Consider the following 24681-nt stretch of genomic DNA (forward strand, 5'->3'; position numbering starts at 1 on the left):
TGGTAAACAAATGGAGGGGGATATGAGTAAGAGAAGAGAACTTGAGGAGTTAGGCCATGGGGTTTCCTCCCGCCGACGGTGAACAGGAGAAAGACTATCAAAGAAAACTTGTCCGACACCCATAGGGGTCTCGGGACATTGGGAAAATTGCTTGTTGAACAAGTCAGCGAAAGTGTCAAAATTGGGAGTCTATCTCGAATCCATATCGGTACCGACCACTTGGCTCGCCACGCCAGCGATCGATATTTACCCGCATTGGTCTCGGCCTTAGTTTGTCCTTAGACCTTAGCTCAGCTGAACAGTGGGTCCTAGATTTGCCTGCGGTCAGATGGGTGCACTGCACCTAGGCCTAGACAAAAACTAGTAACTCGAAACCCGAATCCGAAATACCCGGAACCCAAATTTCATTCGAGAATTCGGGGTGGCAACTTGTAAAAGCCAAATTTATTTCAGGTAATCGAGGTATCACAATCGGGTATCCAAAATACCCGAAGTACCTAAACTTTCATGTGTCATATACTCATGTCGTTGTTAATTATCAATTTTATACATATACCCAAACCACTGTTTGTATGTCATGTTCAAATAAAAATCAGTCATAATTATTTCAAGGTAATCACGGTAGTTCTTGGTCTCCCAGCCACCACCTGTTGCGGCCGTGAGGCGAGACGAGGATCGAGTGTTGCCGGCAGCATGTCTAGGACAACGAAGGAGCTGAAGGTCGTAGCACTGCCGCGGATGCACACCATCGGCGGCCGCGCAAAGCTCACATGTTGCAGCAAACCGACCGGCACCACAAGCAGGGTGTTGCACGACGTGGAGCAAAGTCGTCTTGCCTTGCCTCCCCCATGCAGCTTCGTCGTGGACAAATGCGTAGTCTTGTATCCTTCGTGTAGCTTCACCGTCGTCGAAGCCGAAGACCACAAAGAAGGTGCAGCACCCGACAGGAAGTTTCTGTTTGCGCGGGAGCGAACACAGGAAGCAGAGCAGAGTAAACAATGGATAGCGAGTGGTAGCGGAGTTCGCCACATTTGCCGGATCACAAACGCACTCTATAATTTGCCGAAGGTCATACCGGATGTTGCTGGAGACGTAGCGAACAGATTCATCCGGTATATTTAGCGCAGAGGACGCTTTACCGGCCCTTGTTGGAGCCCGTCTAAAGCTCTCTAGATCGAGAACCAAGCTCACTATCCGATTATGGCTGACGATCCATACATGCTATAAGGCTTATAACTAGGCTTTCCTGGCTTCCTTCAAGATGTCCTCGAGGCAAGATGACCCTAGATAAAAAAAACGCCTTCCGGCGAAAAAAACTATAGGCTGTTTGGTTTGAGGATTGAGCTAGTCCATCGTCTTCTCACTCCTCACTTTTTTGTTTAGTTTGTGGAATGGAATGAGTTGATCCATCATCACCTCATTCCTTATAGTTAGTTAGTTAGTACTAATATGAGGAATGAGGTCATCCCACCAAATTTGAGGAATAGATCCATGATGCACCACTACATTTGGATGGTTTGATTCCTCAAACCAAACACCCCCTAGAGTTTATGGTCATGCTGCGACGAGCCACAAGCGGGATGAAAGACAACCAAATAAAGACACTTATATCTATCAAGATAGAATAGTGACACAAGCTCAAGATATCGATGCTCCACAACCTCCACAAGTGGTTGAAAGATGCATGCCTCTTTTTTAAGCTCATCCACAAGATTTCACTCACTCTCAAAGATTTGTTTCTTTTGTTAAATATCACTCATTTGTTTATTTCATTGTGTCAACATGCATAGATGAAGTTCTTACGGAATCAGATTGGATGAATGTCATGCAAGAAGAACCAAACAATTTTACCCACAATTAAGTTTGAACACTTGATGAGCGACTATACAATGCAAGAGTGATTGACACAACGTAGGCATTTCATAATAAGCAAGATGATCAAGAATTTGATACAGTTCACACTATTAACTGGTGATGCAGTCACTCGGTCAAACCTTCCACGTGCAGCACTGTTACGAAGAGATCTGCACGGTGACAATCGGCCAACCGGCACAAATCTTGCATCATGCGACCGTGTCGGTTGTCGCTCATCCTAATGCGACAGGATACATATGTCGCATGGCTCACAGGCAAGGCAGCCAAAATTCTTAGCCTGGCAAGATAACCTCCATGGTTACTGCTTACACTATGTAGTTATGTCCTAATATGCACTAAGCAGATAGCATTTACAACATTCTAACTAAAGGATACAACTGACAACGGCGAATCACTTGAGAATACGCCCCTGAATCACATGTTACAGTTACTGCAATTCTACTCATCCAACAGCATCACATGTTGAGACTTCTGCAGTGGTTCGAAGCATCTTGCATCATTAGAATACACTTGTAAGCTATAACATTATTAGGATGGGTTTTGAACGAGCTTTGGATGCGTTGCAGCATAGATTGAAGAGGTGGGGTCAATCTTGAGGTGGGAGAGAAGATGTTGCACGTCTGGCCTCAAAATCTCTATTACTTTCCCGCATAATGTCAGTATCTCCAGCTTGGGTTTGCTCGTGCTCTGAACAGGACCGCCTTGGCCCTCATACATCACCGCATGATGCCTATGTAGAATGAGAAGGAAAACCACGATATTGAGATGGACACGGAGATGACGATACGCAGTAACACTTTGACGCCGGATGAGAAAGTGCATATCAGGAAAGAAAAATATATATATAGGAGTATCTTACAAGAAGTCAATTATGTCTGCAATTTCTGACGCCTCCACAGGATTTGGATTTGAGACCTGAGGGTTCTTACCAAACACGTCACCCAAAACATTGAAGAGTAAAGCCAAGGTCTGCAAAAGCCCAACAATGCAACTACAATTTAGTAGCACAAACAAGATAATGTAGTATATAAATAATTAAACAATATATTGCCGCAGTCTAGCTAGTTAAAATTATAACAAAAAATAATTCAAACAGACAAAGCTAGGGAATCACATGACGCAGAAGTCAAGGAAATAAGAAAGTAGACACTTATAGCTTGATTATGTCAAAGGCACCCAAGCAAAGCGTACTAGTTTAAAATAGAGTAAAATGCACAGGCGGTGATTAAACTTGTCCCGTGGTGTCATTCAGGTCCCAAACTCTCAAGATGCATTTTCAAGTACTCAAACTTCTCTTGAGGTGTCATCCAAGTCCATAACTTCTGAAATGTATTTTTAGGTCCTCGAACTTGTCATTGTGTTATCTAGAGTAAAATACATCAGCGGTCAAACTAGCATTTTGTGTCACTTAAGTCCCCAAACTCAGAAAAATCAGGAAAACGGGTCTTGAACTTGGCCGACCTGTGCAAAATCGTCCAAACCCGGGTTTGCTCAAACCGGATGCTGACGTAACGTGCCACGCTGGAGCGCACTAATGAAAGTTCGAAGGCCCAAGTGACAGCATGCCAAGTTCGGGAGTCTCCAGCGTGGAGATGCTCCAATGCGGCTCCAACGTGGCACGCCACATGACCATCCGGTTTCATATGATTTTGCACTGGTCGGCCAAGTTCAAGACCCATTTTCTCAGTTTTGTGAGTTTGGGGACCTAAGTGTTGTCATGTGCCAAGTTCGAGGGCTGTTGATGCATTTTTTTACTCTGTTATCTATGTCCAAACAAGCTCCACCAAACCCACATGTTGGTAACTATCACTCCATCTACATTCTCTTCTTTGTCTTCCAGCTCCATCTATATTGTCTCCCCCTCTCTATGTTTTCTAGTCTAGTGTGGCATCGCATCACAGTCGTCAAATCGCCATATCCCCAACCCATGCCCTATCAGTACAAGTGTTGCTGGAATACTTGGTCATATGGGATTTAGTCGAGGGATTTATCCTACAACCTGATACCCGTGATCAGCATATTTGGAAGTTGTCACCCTCCGGTTCTTACTACTTGGCTTATAAGGCCAAGTTTTTTGGGACCATCAAGTTCCTTCCTCGGAGGAGGATTTGGAAGAGTTGCCCCCCCCCCCCCCCCCTAACTGCAAGTTCTTTGTTTGGCTAGCTATTAATAACCGCTGCTGGACTTTAGATCGTCTCGCCAAGCATGAGTTGCCTCATCATTTGTCCTGTATGGTGAGACTACAAACCATATTTTGTAATCCTGTGTGCTAACCAGGGAAGTATGGACACTGGTTCTACAGAGATTGAACCTCACAGATGTGAGGCCCCCGGGCTCTAGCAGTCACTTCAATTGCTAGTGGGGTCTTGCTATCAAAGCTCTTCCTAAGGAGCTGCGTAAAGGCTTTCCTTACTCATCCTAGTCTCCTGGGAGTTATGGAAACACAGAAATGTTGTTGTTTTTGAAGGAGTACGGGCTGGTGTTCAGGCTGTCCTTCGGTTGGTAGCTGAGGAGGGTCACTTGTGGTGTTTAGCTGGGGCTAATGATCTCCAGGAAACCCTCCAAAGATCCTTTCGCTTGGCACCATAGTTTTTGGCCAGGTGGAGTTCGCCTAGGAGGCTTTAGCCTCTTGTAATTCTTTCTTTCTTAATCAAATGACATGTGGTTCTCCTGCGTAGTCCGAAAAAAAAATCATTCTCCATATCAAAGGCCATGACATCATCAGTAGTAGTGGCAGAGTTAGTGCTCCTTAAGCAGAAGAGGTAGGCAAACGATTGCTTTGATAGACTAAATCTTGTATTTATCTTAAGAGTAGGTGCATATGTCAGCACCTTACATTCTTAGCTCCCTTTAGCACCTACATTAGCATAATAGCATCTACTTTAGCATATATATCTGCATATGCTGAAATCTCTTAGTTTTCAAGTTTGCTTCGCTACTTCTATATATACCTAAACCTGCTATGTTTTTGCGTAATGGCTTAAATGAAATATAAAATCTTGTCCCAAAACCTGTGTCTATCCCTAGCATGCTTTGCCAATAAGCAGCCGGTCAAGAATGAGGTATGGATCCAACTGTTGTGACATGTGGTGTTGTGAGGTGGAGTAGATAGGGTCTATTTGGACCTAAGTGGCACACTAAGTTTAGGGACCAAGATAACAAGCCGAGACAAGCCTCTGAACCTAAAAATAACATTTTAAAAAACTGGGACCTCGACGTCACACAAAGACAGGCTTGAGGACTTAAAAATGCATTTTCGGAGTTTGGGACTTGAATGACACCCTGGAAAATATATGTAAATTCTGACAAAAAATGCTGGAATGATGCTAAATGATGAACATAAACTTGCAGCAGTTATTGAGGTTGCATTGCAGGTACAGCATATGCTGATCCAATTCGAAGTGACTAACACCTTGCCATACAAAGCTGTTGACTTTAAATTTAGACCACTTACAAGCTCATAACGTAAATCTAAAGTAAAACTGAGACTAGCTCAGATAGTCAAGGACAGTGGATGTATCTCTGGGGCTCTGGGCCACACAAGTTCAAGTCCTCATCAAGGCAAATTTCGGTGCATATTCTTTAATTATTAAATTAAAAACACCTTGTTCCTTCAAGGTTGGTTGAGCATTTAATTTAAAGGAAAAATATACCACATATTTCTAATTTTGGAGTAACTGCAAAGAGAAAACCGAGTATATACCTTCATGAACAAAGGTCGAGCAAAGGCTAGACGAGGTAACAAGGGACCCAATATGCGGAAGGCGATTCTTAACATGGCAACTGAATTGACTGGCCGAAGGTGTTTGATGACAGTATGAGTAGATTCCAGCCACTCTTGTGGAAGATTGCTAAAAAAGGAATGCAGAAGGGCAACAATGTTACCTGCAACCAAAGCACAAACGACATAAGACATAATTGAGGCACTAGCATATTAAGTTAGAGTGCAGATTTTGCGCCATTGATAGCTAAAACACCAAACTGCAATGTTCCAAAAGTCAACATAAAAATCATGTATGTAATACACATAAAGTATAGCCACAACAATTCAGTTTGAAATTCATCCTAGATGCCAAGAAATAAAATAGACAAGCAGTCAACCTGACACTGTTCACCATGTGTTGATAGTGACACTTCTATTTTTTTAATCTCAACATCAAAGATGAATTTCAAACTGATTTATTGCGGCTACACTTAACTTTAGGTCTACTACATACATGATTTTTGTGATTATTTTGAAACATTGCAATATGGTATTTTAGCTAACAAGGACGCAATATAATTTTCCATTAAGTTAACTCTGATCTGATCCAGCTCATAAGACTAAAGAAAAATGTTCTACCAATGGCTGTTGATGTATTGTCTTGGGAAGCCCATGTAGGATCCAACAGTGCATATCCAACAGCAGAGTCAAGCTCTTTAACAGGCCTGGAACCATCAGCAAGCCACCAGCAGTCTTTTATGACTCGAGCTGCTTCTGAGTATAGTTGCATGTGGAATTCTGGTGGGAGTTGTGCCAGCAGAAGACCACATGCTTGAATCATCAAAACAGACAATTGTTGGCAGGAGTAACCACTCCTAGAAACAAAGTTAGTGGCATTGATGCCAGTTGCAGCACTGTTCGCTTGGTTGGGACCTGAGGATTCAGCAGCCCCTGAAGGAGAAGTTGGCAGCCCAGAACTTTGCCCCAAACCACCTGACATTCCTTGGCCACTATTTGACTGTATAAGTATTGCTTGTACATGTGCTATTATTTGGACCAAAGAGGACACTATTTGAGCAGCAGGCACAGGAAGTGAGAGAATCTCAATAGCTGCTGTTTCCAAAACAAGCTGTGTATACGACCCAGGATCCTGATTCTGATAAAATGCCCTCTGGCCATCGGTGTTACCAACTCCACCAGGTTGTGAAGATGCATGATGTTTGTTGAAAGTCGAGCGTGTTGTGTCTGCTGGGTTTGATTTCGATTTGCTACTTAAAGGAGGTATAACATTATTAACGAGGTTTAGCAACAGGTTGGCAAAGTATTCTGGTGGTGGACATATTGAAGAATTTGATGACACTAAATATTTAGCAAAAGATTCTGAAAAGGGGGTCTGGAAAAAGCTCATAGTTAGCAAGTGTTAGGCACAAAGTGTTACAACTAAAAAAGTAAATAGGTTTACCTTAGTGCTAACACCCAGCAGGTTGAGGATCCTACCAATTAGTTTGATTGGAAGATGACCATAGAAATACGCAAGAATATCACGTACAAATGTAAATCTTAGCGGGTGGAAGGCAAGCAAGGAAGAATAGAATGCAAGAACTCTGTCTGCAATGTCAGTTGCATCATTCTCAATAAGCCTATAAATAATCAGTGGAATAACAGGAAGCAGACGTGCAGCAATGTCATCGAAGAAGGGTGGATAGCTGCATCAACAAAACTAGAGGACATCAAGATTCTATTACCACCATTGAAAACAAAACAATATGTATCTCAGAAGAAAACCTCACTTTCTGTTTGGTAAGTTGACAGCCAATAGTAGCTTTATAGTTTTGGAATAGGTGCAGCATATATTACAATAATTAGTTTAAAGCTGGGTATAAATGGACAAACAAGCACTGACCACAGATAAAATAATCCTAATATGAAACCATATTGGCCAAAAACATGACCAGAACATCCAAAATATCAAATTGATCAGACAACCAAATTAATCTAACTATGCCATAAATAGATTAAATTGCTATTCAAAAGAACACAGCTTTTTTTAATGGAAACTGTTTATTATATGGGTGCCATGTAACACAAATATCAAACATGAGATATGTAATTGTATAATTACTTAATGTCATTGACTTAATAAAATTTTCAGTAAGTAATATACTAAATGGTTCCAATTACCGGTCCTTCCATGAAAGATGGCTGCCAAGAGCTTTCTGGAGCTCAGCTCTTTTTGGATGTTGATTTTTCAGCCAATGCTCTGGAGAACGAGTATTACAGAAATTCTTGACTCTTTGCTGAAGTTCTGGTTTTTCAAGCAGACTTATCTGTGATGGTAAAGTGATGATCAATATTAATCATGTATTCATGTGCATGCATGCCTGAAGCAACTAGTAATATATTAAATTTAGCAGTGGATCCATTTTAGGAACCGTGATACAAGGAATACAGAATCTAGGCAGATACAAACTACAGTAAAAATGGAAACCAACCAGCTCAATGCACTAGTCAATTGTAAGAAATCAAAGTGCAAGCATAGGGACATCATTATTCATTAATTCATTATTGAGAATCTTGGATGGTCATGTGGGTATACCACATGCACTAGATTCAAGATCTGTGACTAGAATATAAGTGCAGCTTTTAACCAAAGCACATACCAAAAAATGGCTGACTTCCTGCCTCCCCCCGTCTCCCCACGACGCCTCCACTCCCCACCAGCCCACGCCGGCGGCCAGCCCCCATCACGCCGCCGCAGTCGCGGTTTTCTCCCTCCCAGAGACATCGGCCACCTCTCTTCCCTTGGCGTCTGCCGTCTGTGCTACCCAGGGGCGGTCCAAATTCCAACGGTGGGCGAACGTGCCTGTTGGATGCCCAGAAGATGATCCGCCATGGCTGCTAAAGATTGACCGCCCGTCCTATCGTAATCGTAATATCATCATCTTGCCGCGGGCGCCATCCACTCCTGCCTCGAAGCCTTCCTCTCCGTGCGTGACCTCCCCACTTGAGACTGCGGCGCTGCCTCCCTCGCTTTCGGTGAGACAATGCCCGGAGTTTCGTGGTCTGGAGAGAGCACCGGAGAAGTCTGTGGAGGGATGGACCAAGGTCGAGCCTAGGAAGTCCAGGAGGCACCGTCAGCGCTCGACGAGGGTGGTTCCTTTGGTACCTTACGACTTGATCGGCAAGTGTTTCAACTGCCTCGCCGGTGGTCATTTTGCGGCGATGTGTCGTCTGAAACCTAGGTGTTTCCGTTGTAAGGAGCTGGGGCATCGTTCTTTTGAGTGTCCTAAAGTCAGTGTTATCCTAAACGGTTTTAGACGGCCGTTTAAACGGGTTTAAACAGTGAACGGAGGAACGCCGTGCAGTTTAGGGCCTAGGCGGTCCTCTAAACGGTTGACCCGTTTAAACGGTCACTCCGGTCAGTCTAAACGGTCAAAACGGCCTAAACGAAACGGGTTTAAACGTTGTTTAGCCTATTTATTGGGCAGTTTTCTCGATAGGGCTAAAATGTGGTGGGCTCAGCTGCCTTGACATGTTACTGTTAAGGTTCCCTCACCTTCTCTAACCGAGCTTGCCTTCTTTCCTTTGGTTTTTTACAGTTTCTAACTTTCTATACATGTGCATATGTCTTCTTCTAGCATGTTTTAGTTGTTGTTCTATAACTAGCTAAACTAGGGGGTGAGTTTAGTTGTCTTGAATTGGTCATTTTGGTTATATGGATATGTAATATGTTCTATCGGAGTTGTTGTCCGTTTATCACAATTTTGTATCGCTAAACCAAATGTTAGCATGAGCTATATTAGGCATGGATCTTCCTACGTTTGGTAGGTCCCTTGGGTTTGGGTAGTGGATGGCAGCACAGGCTTGTTGCCTTGTGCGCCTCCTCCCTGTTTGGTTGGTTGATTGTAATAGGCAAGGATCTCCCTGATTGGATTGTTTCCTATTCTAGTGGGCATCCTTGCCTATATATACTCGAGCCTTGCTCCCAATAATCATTCACCAATTCCCTTAGTCCATTGTTTCACATGGTATCAAAGATCCGGGTTCCACCTCGGATTTCGCTTCCGCCCCTCTAGCGCGTCGATTCTTCACCGTGCAGCGCCATGTCTGGCTCCACGCCGACATCGCCCAAGGGCGAACCCGCCAAGGAGAAGGCAACCGTCGCCGCCAGCCTCGTCCACCAGCTCGCCTCGGCCACCATCACTGGCGTTCCGTCGGATGACGCCACCGCTCGCTGGGCCCTGGAAGCGACCAGCGCCGCCGCTCTGGAGAGGCAGAAGAAGCCTGCGACGCCATCCTCGCGCATGCAGATCGAGAGCGGGCCGCCTCTAAGGCCGCTGCCGCCGCCCTCACTTCTTTGTCCGATGAAGGCGACTGATCGCGATGGACCATGCTCCCGTACGATTTTTTGAGTTTCTTGATACTCCTGATACTGTGTCTGATCCTATTGGACCACAGCACAAGCTTCTTCCTATAGGAACTCTTCCCGGGGATCCTGGAGTGTCAGCAGGCACCACGGTGTCATCTCTTGTGTCGACGCCCGCGCTATACGTCCCACCAGGACGACACGGTCTAACCTCCTACACCTCATGCGCGAACTCGACGACCTTCGCGCCACACACTGCCTCGACCAGGGGCGACGCCAGGTTCAAGTTCCCTGGTGCGAAGGTAAAAACAAAAAATGCTACTAGATGGATTCAAGTTCAACATAAATATTTGCTAAATTGTTTGTTTTCTTAAGCTGTGCACCAGGGTATATTTTCAGCGGGCTTTGCCCCTGGCCTCGACGACATCCCCTTGTTATCCATCTCAACCGCCGCCATGACCTCGTCATCATCCATGGCCCCCCTACCATCACCCACATCTGCCCCTAGTTCCGCCTTATGCCTACTCTGCCACACCAACAATGTCCTTACCCATCCACCAGATATCGTTCCCGCACTCACCTTCCTCGCTCCCTAGTTTCACCGACCACCACATCCCACCACACACCTACAATGTCGCTGCTCCTATTAACACCACCCCTCCCTTCCCCAAACTTTCCTTCTCTACCTTCTACGGCAAAGAAGGTCTCGTGGGTTGGCTGAATCGCTATAAACAGTTCTTTCATGACCACTGCACACTCGAGGCAAACAAAGTATGGATCACCTCATTACATAGCACCGGTACCAGTCAACACTGGTACCACATGATGGAACGCGACAAGGGCACCATCCCCTGGCAGCGTTTCAAGGATTTGTTCCACCAACGCTTCTGCCCTCCCCTATGGAACAACTTTCTCAACGAGGCCACACGTCTTCAATTCCACTCCACGGTGGAAGACTATCAGGACCGGTTCTTGGCCCTCATCTGCAACACCGACCCACCGTCAGCGTCGTACCGGCAGGTGCAGCTCTTCACCGCCAGTTTTCCAAGACGCCTCCGCGTCGATGTCGAGCCATGCAGCCCTGTGTACCTACACCAGGCCATGGCCCTCGCGGGTCGTACGAACACCGCCAACAAGGCTCGGACGGCCACACGCCTCCGCCCTATGCGCGTCAACCGGTTGCGCCATCCCTAGCCCAAAACCCATTAAACTATAGGTATTAGGTATAAAAAAATATTAGGTATAAAAATATTACTCTTAAGCAGCAACTTTGTTTTATTTATTTGACGTGTCTCTGAGGACGAGACAACACATCACGACAAACATGTGAAATTGAGCCCCTAGGTCTGGAATCGCACTAGATGGCTATCTGGTCCTAGAACAAGCGTGCATAATGACGCTTCAAGCAGATCTAGCACGACTATGCCCAACACGTGTTCCAGGCTCAGTACGATACGTTGTATGCTTGTCGCCCGTGTCAAATCGCTTAGAAGGTCGTGCTCACCATGCAGGTACCATAAATCTAATCGACAACACTCGATCGATCAATTCTCATACAATTATATGTACCTGTGTTGTATATACAACCATTTTGTTAAACTTTTTATACTTTTTATTTTTGAGATGTCAAATGACTTTTATACTTTTTATTTCTAAAATGTTAGATGGTTGTACGACCTTTTATTTGACCAGATTATATTTAGTAAATTTTTTTATTACAAGCCTATTTTCCAATTGTTGTAATTGTGAAAAAAATAAACTGGACCACCCATCACTAAAATCCTAGCTACGCCACTGGCCATCCCCTACGCCGGCAACGTTCAATCGCCTCACCTCAACAAAGATGGCTGAGCGACGCCGCCAGGGTCTATGCTACAACAGTGACAAGCCGTTTGTACGAGGACATCACTACCAACGCCTCTTCTACCTTGAGGTGACCACCGACAACGATGGGGTGGCTGCTGAGGAAGATCACCCTCCCTCGTAAACGGAGTCCCCAGTCATCTTTGGTTGAAGCTACATGGGAACCGGTGGAGACATTGAAGACCTTTTATCCACCTTCCAGCTCGAGGAGGACGAGTTGTTTTTAGAGGCCGGAAGAGATGTTATGATCGGCATCCAGTGAGCAGCCCTATTAAAATTAGTTGGTTAGATAAACATTCTGTTTGTTAGTCTCGGATAAAGATTGTTAGGGGTTATCTTATTCGGTTGGATTAGATAGACTTTGTTAGGGCTGGTATCTTATTCGGATTGGATTAGTTTTAGATAGAGTTTGTTAGTTGTTGGTAGCTGCTATCTCAGCCTATATATTGTACCCCTTTGGTTAAGGAGGAAATCAAGCAGGCAAGCATCTTGTATGTGCTTTCCCCAACCCATCTACTATTCGCATGTGTTACTGTTCACCGCGGTACTGTTCATCAGCGAGTACTATTCATGAGTAAGCAGTACATCGCCACCCTGAGAGCTGTGCTAACCCTGGGACCACAGCGCCCAAGCGCCGGGATCCTGGTCCTAGACCTCAAACCTACCACTCGTACTACCTCTGTAACCCTAGTCCAACAGATAGGTGGCTGAGTGAAAATTCAATTTTGAATCTGGCCCTGGAAGTGTTATGTAAATTTGACAAAAAAAGCTATTAGATCCCAAACCGTTGCATAGACTCTTGAGAACAGATCTTGAGTGAGGGACATCAGGTCGCCGCTCTCTCTCTTATTGATATTCAGCAATATCTATTTTTTGTGGGATATTTTAGAAGAGGTGGCCCTGACTAATGAAGAAGATAGGCATGAGGCCTCTGGCTGTTGAAACAAAGCGTAATAAAACTTCTACAACAAGTCAACAACAAAAACAATAATAACAAAGCATTTTAGTCTCAAGCAAGTTGGGGTACGCTAGAGTTGAAACCCAACAGAAAGGTTCAAGCACGTGGATAGTTGTTTTCCAATCACTCCAATTCAAGGCTAAGTCTTTGGATATATTCCATTATTTTACGTCTCCTTTTACTGCCTATTTCCATGTTAATTTTGGCCTTGTCATGCCTCTCTTCCCATTAGGCTATCTCCAGCAGTCTCACTATCCTACTCACTATCTCACTCCATATTTCAAACTTCACTCTGTAAATAGTGCAGTCTACAATACAAAACAGTATTTTTCACACTCATATACACGCTCTGCTGGAGATGGCCTTACTATCGAGCTTTAGGTCCCACTACGCACCGGTGTCTCTAGAGGTCTCAGTTGGATATGTTCAAATCATTTTAATCAGTAGACAAACTTTTCTTCAATTGGTGTTACCCCTAGCCTAGCATGTATATCATCGTTTTGAACTCGGTCCCTTATTGTATGATCAAAAATCCAACGCGACATACACATTTCCGCAACACTTATCTGTTGAACATGACGTCTTTTTGTAGGCCAACATTATGCACCATGCAACATAGCAGGTCTAATCGCCATCTTATAAAACTTGCCTTTTAACTTCTATAATATCCTCTTGTCACATAGAACGCCAGATGCTTGGTGTCACTTCCTCCACCCTTCTTTGATCTTAACTTCTTAAGGCTAAAATCTTCATCAATATCCTCATCTCTCTTTAGAATTGATCCTAAATACCGAAAGATACTGTTACCATGCAGTACTTGACCTTCGAAATTAACATGTTCTTCCGCATGTGTAGCAGTGCCGAAGTCACATCCCATATATTCAATTTTAGTTCTACTGGGTCTAAAACCTTTGGACTCAAGTCTCCGGCCACAATTCTAGTTTCCTATTTACTCTTGTCCAGCTTTCATCAACTAGCACTACAACATCCATAAAAAGCATACACCAAGTGATATTCTCTTGTATGTCCATTGTGACCTCATCCATTACCAAGGCAAAAAGGTAAAGGCTCAAAGCTATCCATTGATAATTTGATATAATCTTATTCTAATTGGGAAGCCATCTATATCTCCATTATTTGTTCGAACACTAGTCGCATCATTGTTGTACATGTCCTTAATGAGTTCAACGTACTTCGTTAAAATTTTACATTTGGCCAAAGCCCACCACATAAAATAATTTAGTTGTAATAGAACTTTTACAGCTAAATTATTTTGCATTGGAACAAAATTGACAGAAACTAAAAGAAAATTTATGGTTCAACATGATTTCAGGAAAATAGAATTGATTGGAAAGTTTTGATAGTCTTTACCACAAGGCGTAAAGCATAAGGATCATCATCCCTGTCAATAAGAGCTAGCAATAGAATATCCAGCGGAAGGAGTTCATGTGTCCATATAAAAAAAGAAAGATTTGTGATTGCTTTGGATAGTAAATCCTGCATAAAATAAATAATCAGAAATTTTACATGGTAGCTTCTGAAAAGTGAAGCTTTAAAGGCACCAGTAAGATAAGTAAAACAGTTCTTGTCCTGGGTAAGCAGACCTGTGCTAGATGCCCCCTTTGCACCTCGCATTGGATATGATGCAGAAGCACATCAACCACTGTATAGATATTTGCTGTAACTTCCTCAGGTGAAAACTCTCTTAAGACGCGAGCCTGCATGAAGATCATGAGAGAAACATAGAGAGAAACAAATGACATCCACAATAAAAGAATAATTAAAACATACAAGATTTGCACTGTTGATCTCAAGATGTCCATTCATCAGCATCCAAGCACCAGCACAAAGATATTGACGATGCTGAGGGAAACTGTGGCTCAAATAAGTCATGACATAGTTTGGCTCAGCAGATGGTGAGAGCAGCTGATTACATTGGTTAATAACAGTCGTTTCTGCCTGAAGAAAAAGGGAATATATCAATACAAAAGACAAAGAATGATGCAGCCTGCCCCAAAAACTTCACTGATAAACATGTGGTAGCAATTTAAGGACACAATAAACAGTACTATACTAAAAAAATGAAAAAAAAAATATTTTTGGAGATCTGATAAGTTTTAAACCTCCCTCCCGCCCATTGACAACGACTATCAAATCCACCGACCCAATTAGTTGAATTAGGTTTCAAGTCATTGACTTTATCGCAATTAGTTGTCTGATCAGGGAAGAGTGACAACTAGGCTGGCTGCTGGCGTAAGGATATTGGGCTGGCAATTGAGGTATGGCTTGGTTGAAATGTTGAAGAAAACAATTTAGGTTCCAAGCAACTAAAAGCTAACCAAATGTATGTGGAATACATAAATGGTAGAAAGTAGAAGTGTTGAAGGAAACATACAAGTAGTCAAACACCCAGTCCTAAAGGTAAAAACAATACCTGCTGCCATGCTTGGATAGCTAGACCCCTCTTATCCACTCTCCCCATTAAAAAATCACGAATGAGAGGAGGAAAATAACGCAGTGTCTTTTCTGACCAGGTATGCTGACTGGTTGCCATAATTTGCTCTAACAATGGTTGAAGATAAATCATGTGTTCAACTTCAGCAATTCCACGCGTCTTGATAGTGATTGCAAGACTTATTATTGTTATGCGGTTTAGAGTTTCAGTAAACTCAGTCGGGCCCTGGATTAAATACATGTAAAAGTTCATTTTAATATGATCTGGTGAGTGTCAGATTTCCAAAGGCAAGAAAGTACACTCATTACCTTCAATTCCTTTTTCACAAAAAAGAAGTCTTTCAGTGAGAGAATCAAATTCATGCACAAATTTTCTGCTAATCGAAAAAGACGATGTTCTCCACGTTTACCCTTAATCATTGATATTATCTTTGTGACATCATACATCAACGCCTTGCTTTTACCATGATACCTGAACAACACATTGGTGCACAGAAAATTATGAATAATAATTAATAGAAGGAAAGAATATTAGCCTACCCCAATGTTCTTGAACCAAAAGGCTTAAACCGTTTGGGTTTCAGAGACTGGCTCCCCAGCCTGGGCATTCTTCTTTTATGGCTTGGTGGGAGCAGATTTCTGGGTTGGCTTCTGGTATCCGTGGTAAAGGTCTTAATTCTCTTGTGGCCTTAGGAGCTTGGATAACCTGGAAGCATCGTAATAGTTGTGTTTTCGATGGTTGTACTCCTAGTTTAGATCTGTCCATTAATTTAGCCAGGGAGGAGAGGCAGTCTTGGGAGATGGCTGGGGCTAAGGGTCTTTCATACCTTGCTGCCCTAATTCCTGGAGACTAGGGAGTTGTTTAGTTTGATGGATTTTTTCAGTTTGCTGTGTTTCTGGCCCCCATGAGGAGGCCTTGTAATTTGTCCAGATCTCTTTGATCTGGATTTATCTCTTCTTCTTAATATATTGAGGCGCAGTTCTCCTGCGTTTTCCCAAAAAAAAAAAAAAGGTTTTGTTGTTGTTCTAAAGGAAAGATTGCAAATTTTCAACAAAAACAAATGGAAAACAAGGTCTCGCACATTTTCATGTGAAAGAAGTGCAAAACATGGTGTCCCTCCTACCCAAGGGAAAAAGAAATATTCATGGAAAGGTGGGAATATGATATGTTTGATAAATTAGGATTTCCTATCAGACAAAGAGGGAAGAAATTACATAGTAAATTATAGATACCTATACAAAGGCAGCAATCTGTAATTTAGTATCTCAAGTAGGAGCAATGACACACCAGATTTGCTCAAAATAGATGGAGATCTTTGGGTTAATGCCTGCAAAGTTTAATAAAATAATGTGCAGACATCAGAATTTCCATCACTGTGTCTTGTATGTAGTTTTGAAAATGAAACTTTTACATTGCACAAAGTCATAATTCAGAAACCAGACAAAAATAAATATTCAGGGTTGCATAATGACATGCTGCTCTGTACCAGTAGCATAGTTCAACACATAACATAAGAACTTACCGTAAAATGGGGACGAAACAATGAATGGGGTGCTATAAGCAGTAACCTCACATAGGTTTCCACCATAGCAATGCTAGGGACAGCCTACCAAAAGAAAGAAAGGGTCAATACTTGCTGACAAACATACAGTTGTCAAGGTGTATAGATACTACTAGAAAATTTTACTTACTGAAGACTACGAATGATTTCATAACATATAAATATTCACTTTACATAATGTCAAGGAAACACGTGGTAATTTAGACATAACACAAATTTAACTATTTTTGATAGAATCATGTGATATTGCAATCATATCAAATCATGTCCTTGTTGTAAATATTGAAACAAGTGCATGTTACTTAGATCCACATGAACACTAAAAGGATAGCATGGACTAAAAAATAGACAAATAGAAGGAATAAACTTAGGTCTTATCATCAGTTCATGCTTGGTGTTTCTACCTGGCCAAGAAATATGGTCTCTTCAAGCTGGTAAGCAAGCTTCAGACAAAGATTGATAGACAAGCCAGAAAGCAATGACATTGACAGAGGGTAAGTTTCACGCATCATCATTATTCTTTCACTTGGCTGCATATTAGGCCCTTGAATTAAATCTGCCATTCCAGCTGACGTAAACCAATTCATTACTGCTTCACAAGCTGGTTGCGCCATGGTGAAGGAGAGAACCCAGAACATGCCTGTTGCTCGTTCGTCCAAGTTCGTAAAGTCTATCATCCTCTCACCAGAAGCTATTATTTGAAGGAAGAAATGGTAGCTTTGATATTAATCACAGACACACAAAAGAATGCAAGGCGTAACATTTTGTGTAATCACAAATGTCACTCCAGAAAATTGCAAATGCACAAAATGAACTCTAAACTCTAGTATTACTATGCGTTGAAAAGAGCAAGAATTCTTCTCCTTGAAGATTCTTTTCTGTGGTCAACTGGTGACATATTGCCTATCTACGACGTCAAATTTCCTTCCATGAATTCTGGATCTACAAGGTCATCTATATACCAAAATCACAATGGTGCTTCCAGAGTAAGCAAGTACCTTTCATCATCTGTTTCCACCATTCGTCAATCTGTTTTCCTTTTTGAAGCTGATCACTGTTCAAATGTTCTCTAATCGAAGTGTTGAAAGACCAAATGCGCAGAGTCTGACTACTACTGATGAAATCAAGAAGAATACTTTGAGGGCCAATATTATTGGCGTCAAGGCTTTTGTCTTCTTTGTGGAATGAAATTATCTTTCTTGTGGTATCAACCTGATAGCAGAAGAAATGATCAGAATATGACAAGACAAGAACAGGAAGCATGAAAGTACTGCCAAAAAATTATCAATGCTTTCAGATTTTAATAGTTCTCGACTCAGATGTGGGGTTAGCCCATCTGATTGAATGAGAGCGCTAAAGCTCCTTTAATGTTTCACAAGGAAATCGTCAAATAATCAATTGCATTGAATTACAAAAACAGTAAAATTTAAAAAGAGTCAAATAAATGTGCATCACCTTCCTTGGATCTGAACTTAGAGTGTTCATAACAATCTCAATGCGGATAATCTGCGCAAGCAACCAAGTGACATGGTTACTCCGGAGAATCTGTTGATCACTATTTGTGACTCGAGAAGCAAGTTTGTCCACAAAATCAAGAAAGTCAATGCATCCACTTTTCATTAGGAAGAAAAAGATGTCAGCAAACAAAAGCCAATCTTGCCAGCATTGAGTCTCTGCAATGGTAGGCAAAGATTTGTTGAGTAAAGAAACGCGGTAGGTAACAACTTTTTTGTGAGGAAGCTAACAACATCGTTAATCCATATCTCTACCTCTTTATGTTATTTGGGGGGGGGGGGGGGGGGGGGGGGGGGGGAGGTGTCACGCATAACTATTTGGAGAAAGGGATGTACCCTGGATGAGACATATGATTCCTATCAGCTCTACATTGAATGGGCGAATGGTGAAGCTTCAGATGCTAACCTGAGTTAGTGAGCTTCAGTAGTTCAATTGTCCTGTCCGCAACTGCCTCACCAATCATATCAGGTGAGAAAACAGCTCCAGGAGTTGATGATTGCTGAGACTGTGATCTGTAACAAGGGGCAACAAGAAGAACGCGTCTCCACCAGTCTGGTGATGGGGTTGTGCGGAGAGCATGCCTCAAACAACGAAGAGCACGTTCCCAGTCTAAACCACCCTTAGGAATGGAGTTTGCAAGGTCCTAAACAATAAAATAATATCAGGTTTGATATCCCACCAGGAATAATAAATCTATATCCACTTATGGCTAACAGATGTGATTATGTGAATAGTTCTCACTTCACTTTTTCCATATAAACATTCATGCGCTTGTATATTAGCAGTAAGTTATACGTGTAACACACATGGAATCAATGATGTTGCAATAGGAGCCATAAACCCATGTTCCATCATGATGATGAACATTGCCTCCATACCATGAAATATGCCCTTTAACTAACAACGTTGTTATTATCTTAAGCAATTAAATAGTAACAACAGCACATAATTTGCTGGAAACCCTAAACAGGTGTGACGAAGAGCCCCCCAAGGTGGGAGTAGAAGAGGGCGGGCGTGATGACTGGCCCCCGGGGGTGGAGCTGTAGAGTGTGGTAGCGGCGTTAGAGCAAGTGGTCGGCCCCTTGATCAGCTCCTCAAGGATGAGATCGTTGTGGACCTTGTGGAAGGACAGAAACGGGACAGAGCGAGTGATACAGGTACGGAGGTGATCATAGCACTCGTTGAGGCCACGAACGAGATTGAGGACGAGCGTGTGATCAGAGATGGGGCCGCCATGCCCTTCATCTCATGGTAGTACTCGGTGACAAAGAAGTCCCCCTGGATGAAGGTCTGAAAGGCTGCATCGAGGTGTAGAGCGTGAGCCTCACGGATGCCAAGGAACTGCTCCTCGATGGAAACCCAAGCCTGGAGAGCGGTGCCACCACACTCGCGGACAATGTCCTGTAGCTCAACAGTGACGGTCTCGAGGATCCACGAGAGGACCACACTATCCATCCTCCGCCAGGAAGGGATAGTGAGGGAGGCAGTGTCAGTGAGTACATGGTTGTCCAGAGCGTAACGCTGAAGGGTGAGGATAACGAGGTCACACCAGCAGGCGTATGTGGAGGAAGTCGGGCTGAGGACGACATGGGCCAAAGAGCAGATGTTGTGGACACAAGTCGTCTAGGTGTGGAGATTAGCGATGATGACGGCCTCATACTCGAAAGGAGGGGTGTCGTGGTTTCTGGAACCGGGGGACAATAAGATTTGTGTTCGGAAAGGGCGTTAGCGCGGACTCACTCCGAATGGTGAGCTACGGGGAGCTCTGGGGTGGATCTGAGGCAAACGGGTTATACTGGTTCAGGCCGGAGCCCTAGTCCAGTGCAGTGTTGATCGTGGTATTGCTTGGAACGTGTTACAGCTGGGTGCTTGTGTGAAGTTGTAGAGATATGGGATGATGTTTGGATGGGGGTTGTCTTGCCCTTTTACAGCCCAAGGGTAGACGTTACATTGTGGACTAGTATTCTACTCGAATGGGGTTCGGCCTCCTGCTTTCGGGCCTCGTAGCCCTTATGGTCTCATCTGTTGGGTCATGCTTCTTGGCCTTGTAGCCTCCATGGAGTCATCTGCCGAGGCAAGCGTCGTCGTACCTCTGATGTGGCGTCGTGCCCTGTCCGCCTTCCTGTAGCTACTCCGATTTGGACGTGGTGGTGCCTGGCAGGTTCTGTTGAGTTAGCTCAAGGAGTGGTTTAGGGATGTCTTCAGTACAACTTAATCTTTTGTCATCCTCCCAGCGTCATCTTTCATCATGCGTAGACGCACACCTGGTACGGCGTATTGCCCCGTCCCCTTTGGTGTATGGGTCACTGCAGAGATTCTGATGTTGAGGTTTCTATGGCCGGGGTCGTCCGGTCCCACTGGTCAGCGGGGATATGTATTCGTCACCGTGCCTAACATAGACCCCTCGGCACCGCTTCCATAGTCCGAGCCTGGCTCGGTGATATCCTGTCGTGTTGACGTGGCTGGATAGTACCAAGTCGGCTCCCCATAAGAGTCAGTTGTCGTCTTGCTGAGTTGGTCGGCAACCTTGCCTCGCTGGGTTGCTCGGCGGGTAGGTTGGTCGGCAGCCCCGCCTCGCTGGGTTTCTCGGCGGGAGGTTGGTCAGCAGCCCTGCCTCGCTGGGTCACAACATCGTCTGATGGAGGGAAGCAAACAGTATCGAAAGCACCGGACAGGGCATGCACTGTAGCAAGGCTGATGGGAGCAGAGATGGGATAGAGGGTTGTGCCAGCGGGAAAAGGGCACCAGCACCGTGCCCGTGGGGGAAGAAGGGCACTCCTGCTGAAAGGAGGGCGTCGGCAACCAAGGCGGGAGGTATCAGGCCTAGGGCTGCTGCAGTTCCGCGCCTAAATTCCTAGGGACACAAGGGTTGTGCCGACCCGGGGGCGCAGTCGTGCCCATGGTGACGGCATAGGAGGGTGTGTCCGCGCCAGGGAGGATGAGGGCGCGGGGGGTGTACTGAAGGGGCATTCGCGCCCATGGTGGCGACGGGATAGGGCGTGCATGCGCTAATGAGCATGAGGGAGTGGGGGCGCCATCGGCGTCATAGGGAGGAAGGCGGACGCGCCGATGTTGGGGGCGAGGCCCACGCCCGCGAGAGGAGTGACGTTGGCGTGAGAAATTGTGGATGCTTCCAGGAGAGCCGCAGGGCTTGCAGCAACGGTCGCCGAGCAACGAGAAAGTGGGGGAGGGGAGAGGAGAGGGAGGGAGGGAGAGCGTCGTCCATGGCCGGATGGAAGTCGATGGCGAGCCATAGGCCCGTTTGTTTCAGCGTTTTCAGACAAGCTTTTCTGAGGATCTGGTTGTGGGGAGAATCTAAGTATCATGGGGATTGTGTGCGGAGGAAGATGAAGGAGTCCATAGGGTTTAGGATCTAGAAAGTGACGGATTCCTACTATCGCCGCGACTCACCCGATTCTATGTTCATGTTGGTTTTGGATGGTTTTCATCAAAGCGATTGTTACAAAAAAACAGGATGAAAAAGCTAGGCGTTTGGCAGTCCATAGCAGCTTCTGGCGGCCAGAAGCTCGAAAAAAACCGAAACAAACACCTCCATAGAATCAGCGGTGGCTAGGGGAGGGAAGAAAAGACAAATTGTTGGCTAGATACCATGTTGGAAACCCTAACCCTAAACAAGGTGGATTGTTGTATATATATTAAAGAGATAAGTATATGGGTTGGGCCAAAACCCATTACAACAGCTAACACGCACAATTAATCTAACAGAATTTGTTATATTTGTTACAAAAATAAGTCCTTTTGTAGTTCGAGTTCATGCACATAAAGTGCTATAATTTTGACACCAATAAAGGTCACGAAAAAGGAGCAGATTACTTATCCTCCAAGATATATCCATAAGATTGTATTATAAAAACAATGTGTGCTCAAAGTTGCAGATGGCAGGCCATGATAAGCAAATAAAGAGTTTTTATTTTTAATCCATGCAAAGCAAATGAAGTTCCAAAAAATCAACATTCTTGAGAAATACAGTATGCTCTAAATCCTAGTGGAGTGGTGTATGTTGGTATGGCTTTGTATGAGATCTTTTCCCATTTTAATTTCTTAATATAATGATATGCAGCTCTCCTATACAAGAAAACAATACAATATGCTCAAAAAACTAACAATGCTATTCATACTTTGCCATAATATATTTCCCTAACTAGACCTATACATTTATCCATGACCAACCACATAACTACTTCCTGGATTCTCCAAGGCATTTACATTGTCCTCATTCTTTCTTTTGTTTGATCTATGACCTTCAAAACATTATAGGGGGCAGTGAATGATGATTACCACTGAAACTGTCCGGAGTTTCCATGTTCATCAATGACAAACACATTGACACATGTACTTAAAAATACATGAGAAACATGTTAGGGGAGAAGCCGCTAGTTCAGGTAAATGTAACATTACCTCTCCATGTAGTGGCTCTCCCAATACACTAGGGTAAGTAATGGGAGAATAACGCAGATTAGTAACAGATTCTCCAGCTATGCTTGGGTATGATTGTGATAAGAAACGATGAGTTCCAAATGTCGGACAATGAAGATGTTGATCCAACATTTGCATGTGCATACACACCATATCTCTCCTCCTATGAATCTCCATGATTATACTAACCAGTGCTTCATCATCAGGAATGTTTTCAAGAAACTGCAAGTTACAGCGAACAAGCTCATAAAATGGAATGCGACATTTATCTTCATTAACTAGAATCCATATAACATCCAAGCATAGATGCATCCATTCATGCAAAGGTTTTTCTAGCCTGCATGTTTGCATTGTGTCAGTTTCATCCATGCCTTGGGGCCTCTGGTCCCAGTTAACTAACCAATTTACCATATGCTGGAAAATTACAGCATGGGTAGCTGGCTTCAAATTGAACTCCAGCCCTGCTAGAATTATCCTGCAGGATAGATGATGCAGATAGCTAGCTTCTGCTCCCCTGCGAGACTGGTCACCTCTTGCTGCAGTACCAAGCTGCGCAGAGCTGGAGAATTCAGCTGCCTTGATTGGCGACACATTTGCACCTACAGGTTGGTCAATACCAGACTGAGTAGGAGATCCTATGGTGTTCATTACTGACAAAGGTGAGGCTGGGTTTGATTGGTGAAAGTTTGGAGCATTTGGCATTGTAATAGCTGACGAAGGGGTTACAGAACCACCACCAGTCACAGAAACTCCTTGCACCATAGGTGCCTCTATGGAGGAAACAGTATTAAGCAGAGATGGAAGGAGGCTATCCCATCTAAGATGGCCTCGAGCACATAGGCACCGTGTAGCAAAGAGCAAGAACTCAGATTGTGGTGCGTGGCTACTGCACTGCAGCACAAAGGAGATGAGAACTGATTCTGTGATTGCCTGCAACTGCTCAGCGTCCTACAGAAAAATATGAATTAAACTTCTGTAGACCACCTAAGACAAATAAACTACTTAAATAATTCTTCTGCTTACAGGAAACTGCATGCGCAACTGCTCATAATCTGAAATGAACTGCTCATCACGGGGAGGCAGGTCTCTGTTCAGAGCAGTCACTCTCTTCTGCAGCTTATTCCTGAACAATTAATTTTTTACAGACCATCATAATTTTAAAAATAATAATTTGTGTGATTGAACAACAGGCCTACAGCATATGAAATTTGAAATGACCAGGATGTGCAATAATCATTGCAGCCTTGTCCCTGAACTATAGTAGTAACCAAATTGCCAAAAAAAATCTGGTCAAATCTATTAACACCAACCTAAACTATATGATAAATTGATACCGAGTATTATTATCATGCAGTTTAGACATAAGGGCAAATGTCACAAAATAAAAGACTATTCTCTTTTTTAAAAGTGATAAATTAAAAAAAAATCGAAACACATGCAGCTTACGAGCTCTCTCTCAATGGGTCTTCCGCTCGCTGCTTCGAGTTCATCTGCAAGCCAACAACACCCAGGGTCAGTACTAGCAGGGACACGCCCACTCGACTGGAGATTAGGAATTTAGGGGCGAGGGATGCACGCACGCCGAGGTATAGGGTGAAGAGATCGGCGATTGCCGGCCGCGCCGGGTGGTGGTGAGGCTGCATCTGCCGCTGCTGCGGTAGCACAGTCGAAGCCGAGATCGCTGGAGACATCGGATGCCTCGTCGTGTGTCCCCCATCCATCGCCGCCGCCGCGCCGCGCTCGTCGCCGGCGAGCGATGTTGTCGGTTGTCCGAAACTCCGAATCCTCGAGTCCGGAGAGGGGAAAGGGTTTACTAGTCAGAGCAGCGTCTTGGACTGGGCTGTCAAGTGGGCCAGCCAGAAGAAAGGCTCCAACCCAACTTCACGTTACGTTGCATGATGTACAAAATATTGTTTTGTATGGTATACTATAGAATAAAGTTTGAAAT

At 44.0% G+C, this 24681-nt stretch overlaps 1 protein-coding gene across 1 annotated transcript; it reads right to left on the reverse strand.

Moving 5' to 3' along the window:
• Positions 1-2152: 2152 nt before the first annotated feature.
• On the reverse strand, positions 2153-24521 carry LOC100384269 (uncharacterized). The gene is made up of 21 exons (NM_001350054.1): positions 24314-24521; positions 24180-24223; positions 23757-23856; positions 22716-23681; positions 18702-18939; positions 18237-18454; positions 17780-17993; positions 17186-17472; positions 16743-16826; positions 16453-16547; positions 15529-15691; positions 15200-15445; positions 14557-14724; positions 14370-14483; positions 14137-14262; positions 7760-7905; positions 7041-7284; positions 6218-6971; positions 5579-5760; positions 2735-2844; positions 2153-2605 (listed from the first exon to the last, which is right to left on the reverse strand). The coding sequence occupies exons 1-21, from the start codon at positions 24452-24454 to the stop codon at positions 2404-2406; spliced, it is 4842 nt and encodes a 1613-aa protein (NP_001336983.1). The 5' UTR covers positions 24455-24521; the 3' UTR covers positions 2153-2403.
• Positions 24522-24681: the final 160 nt, after the last annotated feature.

The sequence above is a fragment of the Zea mays genome, chromosome 5 (genome assembly GCF_902167145.1).
Source record: "Zea mays cultivar B73 chromosome 5, Zm-B73-REFERENCE-NAM-5.0, whole genome shotgun sequence".
Classification (NCBI taxonomy): Eukaryota; Viridiplantae; Streptophyta; class Magnoliopsida; order Poales; family Poaceae; genus Zea; species Zea mays.